Source organism: Magallana gigas, chromosome 7, assembly GCF_963853765.1.
Source record: "Magallana gigas chromosome 7, xbMagGiga1.1, whole genome shotgun sequence".
In the NCBI taxonomy this organism is placed as follows: Eukaryota; Metazoa; Mollusca; class Bivalvia; order Ostreida; family Ostreidae; genus Magallana; species Magallana gigas.
The window spans coordinates 41,407,107-41,419,230 of record NC_088859.1 but is presented as its reverse complement, the minus strand read 5'-3'; the positions used below and the strand labels follow the sequence as shown (position 1 = coordinate 41,419,230).

Sequence of the window (12,124 nt, the reverse complement as noted above, 5' to 3'; positions counted from 1 at the left end):
TTTATTATTTTAGCAAACAATACAAGAAAAAATAATATTAATGCCTTATGTTTTGGTGGTATCGAACGCTCAACCTATAAAGCCGAGTTCTATATATGGTTGCAAAAGACCTGGTGCTCTAACCACTGATCCATTTCAATAAAAACATACCGTAATATGTTATTTAAACGTCATAAGGGAAAATCCCTGCCAGAATTCACGATCGACTCGTAAAATTTTTCTAACGTTCAATTGCTGGGATGTTTTTAATCATATTTTTAATATATTGTGGGTAATCACTTTAAATTTTATTGAATAAAATCATTTAAAAACAGTTGTATAAATAAGTAGAATTTTTCATAATGCGTCGTGTTGCTATATTCAGACCCATGTTATGATAAAACCTTTCGCATTTCGAACATTTTTTTTTTCGAATTTCACGTCCCAAGGAAACCAACGAACGGTTTCAATTCGAAATGGTGCAAAATTAATCGATGAAATTTTCACTCTCCTTGTGCAACCAGATTCCTGTCGAATCTACATCGTACGCGCCTAATTTCTTCGTTAAATATAGAACTACAAACCATCACCTTCATGTAGAAACTGAAATAATATACCAAGAGAAGGTCGTAAATATAGAACCATTTTAACAAGAGCTTGGACATTGGGTAGAAGTGTCAAACACCAATGTGACGTAGGCCTGTCTATTTCATTATTAGCTTCTCAGCCATGGCTTTTGAAATCAACAAGATTTGTCTGGCTTTTGAGATAAGACTTCGCAATTGATGCATATTTCGCTTGAAACCACGTCATTTTTAACATGTTTTAACGCAAGGAATAGATAGCTACGCCCTACTAAAAGTCCAAGGTCTTGTTAAAATGGTTCTAATTAGATTGACGATGAACATCACTGCGTTTTGGAATGTAGTGCTTTACATATAGCTGTTTAATACGTTTTATCCCGGAACCCTAATTCTTCAAGTTTAAATTACTTATGTCATCATCAACCCTCCAACCATTCGAAAAATGTGTACATTAAGTAATTTACTTATTTCAATTATTTGTGCACAATTGTATGTGTAAATATACACAATATATATAGGATACGGGATGGGATATATCAGTCCAGTTGTGCAACTCAATGGAAATAATGAAAAATGAAATGTGATATAATAAATTAAAACATAATTAACTATTCATATCCTAGCATCTTAGTAGGTATACATTGTATAAATATTTTAACGCCTGGCGTTGTTCTAAACAATTCTGAATACATTTATAGTAAAAAATCGGTTCTCCTATGTAAACACTGTGGTGTATAATCCTACTTTTTATATCTTGCTGTACCTCAAGTATCATGTTAAATTCTTATTACAACGATTCTCTTTGAAACCATTTTTGACACTGAATATACATTCATTCATCATTTATTTATTTATTATAGTGACATGTGTTACATCTTTTACAACTAAGTAGTATACAATTACATAAATCAAACACCCGGCCCATTGGACATATAAGTCACTGTAAACACTAAATAATAATTTTTAATACATGCGCGAGAATTTACTTTGTCTTAATTTAAATGCAGAATGTATAAATGTATATGAAAGAGAGGACAATATCCAATCTTCTGATCAGCGAATGGAATGTCATGCCGGGAAAATAAGCTCCGCCCATTTGTATTTGAGTGACAATATATTTTCATCACCTTAGTTGTAATGTAATATTTTTACAGTGTTAATGTACAAAGTTACCCATTGAGTTGAACATATTTTATTGACTAATGCCAAAAGGATTGGACACAAGTTCCAAAAACTTAGAATGTCCTCTCCTTGTACATAATATATTACAGTGCCATACAATGCCAGTTACATGTAACATTGATAACAGTTATAGAACATGTAATGAAATACAAATAAATCATTAGTTTTAAATCTATAATTAGAATTAGGATGGATAAGAAAGTTATGCAAATAATTTAAAAACTTAGATAAATCTACCACACTTTTGTATAAATGTATGAACTTCTTTAAATATTTTTATGTTTTCATCATAAGATAATGATGCTAAAAAAAGTCTTCATTTTTTTCACACAAAATTTTTATTACTAGCTAGCACTTTTTTTAAACTGACTCATGTGCTCATGTTTATATAATGCAGATTTTGATTTTTTAAAATATATTTTATTGAATAAATTCAATAGGATTGGGACAACAGGAATACCCTATTTATATCCTCTCCTTGTATAATAGGCCAAGTTACATAAAAAAGTATATAGTAATGAATGATATGCAAATCTAGCTATTATTCGTGTATTTGATAAATAGTATTAATATATTATTTATGTAGATCCGTAACAGTTTATGAATAATGTTAATACAATGTATAATATATCATAATATTCAGATCTAGTCATACACATGTAATTGATAAGTGATTTACGTTTTATTTGTGATTTAAATATATATATCGATCTATGAACCATGCTAATATACAACAAAACGTAATAAACATCTTAAGCTGTAAATAGCAATAAAAAAGAAAGAAATATACGGCAGTTTAATTCAAATATAAAGGACTATCTTGACTATAGACAATGAAACAGAAATAAATTAAATGTTAAAAAGATGTACTTCTTACTTACAGCTGCGGAGTACGGAACGCGTGTCCTCTCAGATTAAAAAAAAAAAACCAACATATAAATATGGATAGCATCCATTATAAAACATTTGCTCTGTATGTCGTTATCTGACGGGAGTGGGGTAGGTAACGAATGAAAATAATATTATTATTATTGATCATACTTATTGTAATTTTGGTTTTTAGCTGGTTAAGGATTAAACTTTACTAATCGTCGTAAAAGCAATTAACGATATAATGAGGAGGGAGTTATAATACAAATATAATTTTGACTGAGTTTCATAAACTGTTAAAATGCCACAACGAAGGGGTGGGTGTAATTAGTGGTCGTCAACCTTTTATAAGTCATTGTAATTAGGAGTACTTTGTTACTTGCCGCTGAGTGTCAACACATTGTAAAAACATGCTTAAAAGGGGCGGGGCTTAAGATTAAAGGTTTTAACTCTTACAAGGAGGCCGATGTTACATACATTCTAAGAAAGCTGAAGAAGATGGATACTCTTTGCCTGATAGTGTAAGTGATTCTTATTTTTATATTTTGTTTTTAATTTGTACTTAGGAAACAAAGACACAGTAGAAAAAAAATGTAACTATACATAAATGATAATTATGATCATGATTTCAATATTGATACAATGTTGACTATTGAGACTATAGGAAGTCTGATTTAATTTAAACAATATCTTATTATGTAAAAAAATATGACATAATAGGATTGGGCAGCAGGCAATATGCCTATTTGAGCCCTCTCCTTTAACAGTCAAGTTGACAAACATTGATGGTACAATGTAACAATAGAATATAGTAGAGAAAAATAAAGGAAAAAATAAGTGGAATCAAAATGCTTGGTACCGGGTATTATTTATGTACAAAATGTAAAATAGTTGTAGAAATCTATCAGTTCAGCTGTTTGAGTGACACTGTGAATAATGCATTAAAACTAAAATCTTTTGATAGCTAATATATAATCATGTACAATCTTAAATATAGCAACATTTTCGTTATAAGGCAAACTACTGTCCCCATATAACAATAAGTCCAGAGAGATGGGGATATCTAAGTGTAAATTACTTATTGACTCTGTGCATCATAATAGGAAGTCTGATTGGACATGTACTACCTGGTTTTGTTGTAACCTCTTTGTCCCTATCCCTAGATTCGTTTAAGCATTTAAATGTCTATAGAAGTTTAATTCTAACTGAGATCTTTATAATGATCTTTTTGAAAATTATTATATGTAATGAACTTCCAAGTGTTTATTCTAATGTCATTATTTATGCAAGACAAAATTAGATAGACTGGATGATTTCTGAAATCAGTCGTAATGTAAAAGAAGATGTTTTTATTATATCATTGAAAATCTTATAATTCTTAAGTTTAAAAAAATATTGTCAATTTCAAATATTGAAAACAGTTGTTTTTCCTCTTGCAGGATATTAACACTGAACAGTATCTACGATGTCTTGAGTTTAAGTAAGTATTTCATCTCTCTCTCTCTCTCTCTCTCTCTCTCTCTCTCTCTCTCTCTCTCTCTCTCTCTCTCTCTCTCTCCTTGAAGCCCTATAAAAAGTGTATAGTTTTGTTAATTAGTTAATAACATTAGCACCCCCAGGGAGTCCGTTGAACTGTACACGTCCAGTCATTATCACCCAAATACCTTTTCACAGTTTGTATACTCCCTCTTTATTTCAAAACCCGTGTTTTTTCTGCAAGTGGATTTTCTTGTATCTCAAAATAAAGACTTAAGTAATTCAAACACTCAAAATCCTTTGTCTTTTTGATCCTTTATAGACCCATTAACAGCTTTATCAATTGATTCTTATTCCGCAAATAAATCCTGTTTAAGCCCCTCAAATATGACTTCAGAGATATTTCAGTTTCTATAAAAACTCGCTGCTACCAAATTCGTCAAACTGAGAGATTATCACAGGTAATAACGCGGCCAGGTAGCCAGGAAATGGTGGTGGTCAGTGAGGGTAACATTTCTTTTTGTCCTGCGCGGAGGGAGCGATAAAAATTGACAAACAAAATAGACACTATCTTCATTAACAAAGAAACCAACAAACAAATGATAACGTTCTTCGCAAATTAAGCAATTCGCGTGTCTGCCCTCCATCCTATTTATGATGTTTTTATCTGCTCATCTACAAAATTCGCGAAAGGTATTCCATACTGACTAAACCAGAACATAAAAAACCTATAGATTGACCGGAGTTGGGGTGGGACTGTTTCTATTCCATGTGTTTAAAATCAATCCAATGTATTTAATTTATTCGTAGAATTTTTTTTTTTGCCGAAAAAAATGTATTTACGAATTTGTATAAAATATTCCATTGAGAGGTTAATTATGATGTAAGAATGGCTATTTAGGAGAGGATAAAGATAAAAAAAAAAGAGATAAACACCTTTGACTGTTCTCCGTAGAATGTACAGTACTTTGATAGGGTGAAAATGGGTCATTTTTTCTTTAAAAGATTTAGACAATTGAAATAACAAAGTAAATAACAAATTCCGTGCAACCTTCCAATCAAACACTTCACCCCTCCACTGGCCTAACCTCTGTTACTTTGTTATCCATGTGGGTTTATATGAACTTAGATAGAGAAATGAAAATTTAAAAATCAACAGAAAGATTATTTTGTTTGAAGAAAAAACCATTGAATAAGATAAACCTTGTTTACCTATTCTTTTGTGAAACTTCCAAATTTCACGCTTTATCTAAAATAAAACTAAAAAGTGAACATCTCAAGTTTAGAAAAAAAAAACCACAATTATATTCCAATCGATGAATCGGAAACTAGTCTTGAATTAAAAAAGGGTTTAAAGAATCAAGGTAAAAATTAAGATAGAATAATGGTACAACATAAAATGGACGAATAAAGATTGAGGACATAAAGAGAAAAACTGTTTACTGTGTGATTAACATTATACCTAACTAGCCATTTGTTTTCAATTCTCACTTTCAGCGCACACAGTTACGTTCAATTGAACAGCGAACGTCAGCTTAGAGGCAATAAAAGCGTTTGGTGTGACGCTCAAAAATTGTTCAGAAAAACTTATGATAACAATTGAGTGATGATGAGAAACATTTCATATGATATTTCCTGTGGTTAAGCTCTGTCCGAGTCTCGGTTAACGAAGCTTATACCGGTATATCCTTTCCCCAACCGTTAAAGTTTGTTCCTTACTTTATGTATATTGAGGATATCGGTTAAGGCCATGTCCACTAGCAAGTTTTAGCGTCTGTTTATTTTAGTTTCCTTTTTTTCCACAGGCACACCCAAAGCAGTGTCATGTTGCAAGAATGGCGGCGTATGCATCCTTGGAAGTTTTTGTAAATGCCCAGAGTAAGTGATTCTTGTACATTTCTTATTTTGGTGAAAAATAACAGTTGCAGAATTTGAAGGGAGTTGCTACCAATAATTTTCTTGTTTTTGATTTTAAAATGAAATTTTAATAATCCTATACAAGAAATCGACAACTGTGGGGTTAGTCAACTTGGAATTTACCCGATCGTTCTAATATCTGAAAACTTACATTTTATTGTTTAATTATCATCTACACACACGTTAAAAACCCCTCATCACTTGTTTGTTTTTTTAAAGGTTTTTCATCGGGAGATACTGCCAGTATCATATGGAGTACAACGCCTGTAGACACGTTCCACATGGGTACTGGATACGCTCTGATTGCGATAAATGCCGTTGTTTTAATGGCAGAATCTTTTGCATCCCAAAATATTACTTCGGTTGTGGTAAGTTTGAAATCTTTGTTTTTACTATCATGAATAAATATGAAAAGTGCACTCATTTAAAAAAAAAATAATTTATGCATACCAACGTACTTTAAATTAACGACCATTTTGTTGAATAAAATAACCCACTTCTTGATTTAAGGTATTCAATGTATAACGACCACATTTTGTACCTAATAAATTAAAGGTCCGATATTCTTCATCATGATATCATTTTGAAGGTGTTATCAAATAAAAATACTCCACCGAAGGAATTTTGAAAATATTAATTATGGTCCAACTAATTACACCCTGAACTTTGCATTGAAGTCTATGGGCAAGGTATGTTTTAATACGATATTGTAAAAAGTAGCTTAAAATTTGTAAAACTCTCTTGGTTAATACATGCATAAACTTTTTCTTTATTAAAATCTGAAATAAAATAAATCATTTACCGCAGGTATTTTGACGAAGTTAAAGTTTTCTTTTTTCAACAAGGGGAGATAACTCTTTAAAAAAAATTTTAAGGTACAAAATGTCCGGCTTCTTATATGTTATCAGTCATGTGAATTTGGTTCATTTCACTTTCATTGTTATCTTTCAATACATATTTAACTGGTTTAAAATGATTCAAAATTGTTCAACATCCCTTCATTATACATTGAATACCTTAAATAAAATATAGTCTTTCTAACCCAACTTTTCTTTTTAATTTGTAGATGATGATGACGAACCGCTTGATTCGACCAGAACCGTCGATCCTTTTCGTGGAAAAACTATCACTTTATTTTCCAAAGACCCGGATGTTCACCATTCTCTCATCCCGGATACAGATGTCGCTCCCAGCGCCGCAGAGAATTATGACGATGAGTATTATTATAGTGACAATATGGCGGCCAGCGCTGCTCGTGCCGTCTTTCCGTTATTCATCTATGCTTTGATGCTACCCCTGGTTATTTTATGACGTATGCCATGAAGAGACAACATCTCGACATATCTTTGGTGCATCGAATGTTTCAATCTGTCTGTGTTGTGACTGTGCTTCCATTTAATATTGACTAGATAATCGTTCTATTGCTCACAATGGATTTGTTTGTTGTAAAAGTTGTTTTTAATTATGCCTTATTTATTGAATACACATATATATTATCATATCGTTTTATTTATTTGTAATTATAAGGAATATAGTTATTAAAGAAATGACCATAGGTGACGTCAAACTCAAAACCTGCCATGTTTTTAACTAAAACAATTATTATAAAATATTTCAGTCAGGTATCGACATCACCAATGGTCCAAAGTCAGATCCCGTGTATGATAAATCTGGCAGTGTTAACAACAAATGGACATCAGAGAACCTATAAAAATCCCCAGCAAAACAACAACCGCTGTGTAAAACAAAATCTACATTTCTCATGTCTCATAAAAAAGAACAAATTCCGAAGCGCATTTATTACAGAAAATTTCCATCTTGTTCACAATCAAGTAGACTTAGTTTTGTTGTAGCATTGAAAGACAACGAACAGTCTCGCCAACGCTTACTAACAGGGAGCCAACCCAAAATAGGATATTTTAATTGTTCTTAATCATTAAAGAAAAAGCGAAACCCTTACGGTTTTAAGGGTATGAAAAGAAAGATCGTGATATGAAAACATGTATATATAGTTGTTTATACAGAGGCCGAAAACAAATAAACAAAACTCAGCGAGTTGGTTACCAGTGTATGTTAAAGTATAATAGGTAAGCGTAAGACTATTTGTCGGTTTCGGACGATTGTATGTAACAGGACGAAGGAAATTACATATATATTAACATACATGAAACACATGCTTACCGAGCTAACTACCGAAGTATTCATTTGCAAGCGTAACGTGCGTTAATATGTTTTATCACTTCCCTGCATTTGAGTGCCTATACCAGGATTATTTGCGATGTCAAACACATAAGTTAATTCTACCTTTCGAATGACAAACGAAATATATATATAACTGAAATATCTACTAACAACTGTATCCCGTATAGGTTTTTGAGTTAAGAAGTTGAATATTGTCTTAAAAATTTGTATTGAGATCCGCGGTGTATTTTCCCTTAAAACTAACATTTTTTTCTGAGACATCGCATTGACCTTTTCCCTGAAAGTACAATGATCTCATACTTCTTTGCTTTTCTTCTCCTGCTGTACACAGAGTTATAGATTCAATTATAGATATAGTTACGTAACATTACGTTGACCCTCTTTCCCTTTATGGAAACAGAATTCGCCAACGACAAGCACTTAATATGTATGTAATAACTTTGGTGATTCAAGCGGGATATGAAAGTGGCGACATTGCAGAAAAAAATACACAACCCGCGCTAACTAGCGGGTTATGTAAATTTTTTCTGCAGTGATCGTTACCTTCATAACTCGCATGAATCATCAAAGAAAAGCATATGATTGTTTATATTTAAATATTTCTTTTCACTACTTAATAAACTGAGTATAAAAAGTAAGTAAAATTCACTAAATTACTGTTAATGTACATAAGTAAGTTAGCTAAAAGAAACAGCCAAACCATCTCCTCTGGGACATTGAGTCTGGCATCATCATGATTATTTCGTGAAATCCGTGATTTTTGTTAGGTCGCTGTAGCTTTCGACCAATCGATAAACAGAGCGGCCGATTTCAGTCATGTCATGCAGTTTCAGCCGCTGTAGATTTCGACCAATCGATAAACAGGGCCTGTAAAGACTTCCGTCTGGCTGTTTCCGTAAAGCTATGAATTAACTATAAGTTTCCGTAAGAAATAGAGGGAATCATACTCGGTAGATGTAAGTATATATTTAAATGAAAAAATGACAATAACAAACTGTCAACCATCTCAAAAATCCATAAAACGAAATACAAATTCAAAGCAGAGCAACTCAGACCTCTAAAATATAGAGGTAGGATCAAGTGCCATGGAGGAGTGAGCATCCTCTGCTGACCGGTCAAACCCGCCTCGTGCTCTTTGTCGTAATCGGGGGAAAACGGAAAAGTCCGTAGACAATTAGGTGATAAATTATGGTCAAACAATTAGTATGAAAAACGTCAGTCAGTATGCTACCCAGTGGAAGGTTTTATTTGCTGACGAGGTCGTTGTATCGACCATAGAACCTACGAAAAGATGACTTCAAACGAGACCGTTGATAGTCCTATTTTATCAACTTGTTTGTCAGTAGCTTTCCTCGACTTAGAAACTGTTCATACGAAGAGCATGCCCTTGTGTATCGAATTAACTGAGAGACAAAAACACCATATGCAGGTGATGAAGGTATAATGCTACTTAAGTCACTCCTGCGAATATGTTCGGAATGTTTTCTTTATCGTTGCTAAGTATGTAATAAATCCAGAGGTGCTCAAATGAAAGTTCACGAGACTTTCCAGAGATTTGTTCTGTTCCTGTGAAATTTCAAGCGAAAGTATATGTGTTTGGATAATATTCTCAAAATACGTAAGTACTGGTCGTTTTTCATATCATATCCTACGTTGATTTATGTTAAAACACGATAATCTAGAAGATATATGTCTTATTTCATCATCTAGCGGTTATTTAACTAAACGATGATTTTCAGAACAGAGTTATCATTCGTGTTCAACAACTCTACACGTGGTTGAAATTATAAACATTGGATGCCTAAAAAAAGTCAAAGCCTTGTTTGATGCTTTTGGTGTGCAATACCATGGTTTTTAGAAAAAGAATGTGTGTCTGTTTTGTATAAAAACTTAGTATATCGAGTCATTTTCAAGGAACATTTTGCATGAAATAGTATAGTCTGTTTCACTATTGATGCTATTACTAGGTCAGGCGCGGATCAAAAATTAATCCTTAGGGGGGATCGCTACTAAGCATGTTAATTGTTGCAACAACAGAAAAACCGTATATTTTCTATGATCACATTTATTTCTAGAACTCGTTTTATCTACCAATTAATGAACATAAAGTTTAAAATCAATAAACGTTTAGATTTTATATTTGAGTACAGGTACCTAGATTCCAGGAAATAGACTATAAACACGAGGCACGATTTTTACTGCGAAACTGTAAGGGTCAAATAAAACCACGTGAACTAAATTTAAATGACAATAACATTCGCAGGGGTGTAAGTAAGGAAAGTTGACTATAGAAAAATTGAAATCATCGCGTTTATCATAAAGTTGTTACCACCAATGTCCATTTCCAGTAAAATATCCAAATATGAAACAGATGATGCAGACTCAGTGGTCTCTTTTATTTCAAGTTAACTGGGATATATCGAGTCGGTATGTTAATATTATATTTAGTTATATATCTTTACAACCATGAGAGTGATTAGGTCATATTATTATAATTGCAAAGATTATACTTTATCGTATTTTTGCAGTTAAACTTAAAATTTTTAAAACTTGTTTGTAAGTTTAAATAATAAATTGTTACAAAACATGTTTTTATATTATAAATGAATACTGGAGTAACGGTTGCTTATTATCAACGAAATATAGGAACTAAACATATTAAACGAATTTGTACATATTGTATTTTGTCTAATGCATTTTTTCTTTGTTTATAGGTCAATGCTTTAAAAAGTTTGATAAATCTATTAAAGGTTACTTTTTACGGAAAAATAATGCGATGATTCTGAGATAGATAAAAATACAAACAGTAGATCTAGAATGCTTTATTTGGTATTTCATGTAAGCTTTGAAAGTAGCAAGCACTATATAAACAGTATTTACTTAATAACCTAACGCGGTTTAGTAGTAATCCCTGCATGAATTACCAAAAAAATTATCTTTTCAATAAAATACTTTTTCAAATATATGTTTTGATCAATGCTTTTTCTCATTTTTAGCTCACCTGAGCCAAAGGCTCAAGTGAGCTTTTCTGATCACAATTTGTCCGTTGTCTGTCGTTGTCGTCGTAGTTGTTGTAGTCGTCGTTGTCGTCATCGTTGTTGAAAACTTTTCACATTTTCATCTTCTTCTCAAGAACCGCTGGGCAGATTTCAACCAAATTTGGCACAAAGCACCACTAGGTGAATGGGATTCAAGTTTATTCAAATGAAGGGCCACGCCCTCTTTAAAGGGGAGATAATTGAGAAAATTGAAAATTTGTTGGTATTTTTCAAAAATCTTCTTCTCAAAAACTATTCGGCCTGAAAAGCTTAAACTTGTGTGGAGGCATCCTCAGGTAGTGTAGATTCAAATTTGTTCAAATCATGGTCCCCGGGGGTAGGGAGGGGCCACAAGAGGGGGATCAAGTTTTACATAGGAATTTATAGAGAAAATCTTTAAAAATCGTCTTCTCAAAAAGTATCAGGCCAGAAAAGATCAAATTAAAATGGGAACATCCTCAGATAGTGTAGATTCAAGTTTGTTCAAATCATAGTCCCTGGGTGTAGGGTGGGGCCACAATTGGGGGATCAAGTTTTACATAGGAATATATTCAGAAAATCTTTAGAAATCGTCTTCTCAAAAACTATTAGGCCAGAAAAGCTCAAATTAAAGTGGAAGCATCCTCAAGTAGTGTAAATTCAAGTTTGTTCAAATCATTGTCCCTGGTGGTATGATGGGGCCACAATAAGGGAATGGATTTTTACATAGGAATATATAGAGAAAATCTTTAAAAATCTTCTTCTAAAAAACTATGAGGCCAGAAAAGCTCAAATTGAAATGGAAGCATCCTCAGGTAGTGTAGATTCAAGTTTGTTCAAATCATAGTCCCTAGAGGTAGGGTGGGGCCAAAATGGGGGGGGGGGTCAAGTTTTAAA

The 12,124-nt window shown here is 32.5% G+C and overlaps 1 protein-coding gene across 1 annotated transcript; it reads left to right on the top strand.

Moving 5' to 3' along the window:
* The first annotated feature begins 3,002 nt into the window (after nt 1-3,002).
* On the top strand, nt 3,003-7,507 carry LOC105340092 (teratocarcinoma-derived growth factor). The gene is made up of 5 exons (XM_011445942.4): nt 3,003-3,136; nt 4,055-4,095; nt 5,897-5,969; nt 6,228-6,376; nt 7,075-7,507. The coding sequence occupies exons 1-5, from the start codon at nt 3,114-3,116 to the stop codon at nt 7,317-7,319; spliced, it is 531 nt and encodes a 176-aa protein (XP_011444244.3). The 5' UTR covers nt 3,003-3,113; the 3' UTR covers nt 7,320-7,507.
* The last annotated feature ends 4,617 nt before the right edge of the window (nt 7,508-12,124 follow it).

Bases quoted from the DNA above. Each gene is read 5' to 3' on its own strand.
- LOC105340092 (XM_011445942.4), top strand. From the start codon at position 3,114: ATGGATACTCTTTGCCTGATAGT. The intron at 3,137-4,054 runs GTAAGTGATTCT...TTCCTCTTGCAG, and splicing joins GATACTCTTTGCCTGATAGT to GATATTAACACTGAACAGTA. The intron at 4,096-5,896 runs GTAAGTATTTCA...TTTTTTCCACAG, and splicing joins CTACGATGTCTTGAGTTTAA to GCACACCCAAAGCAGTGTCA.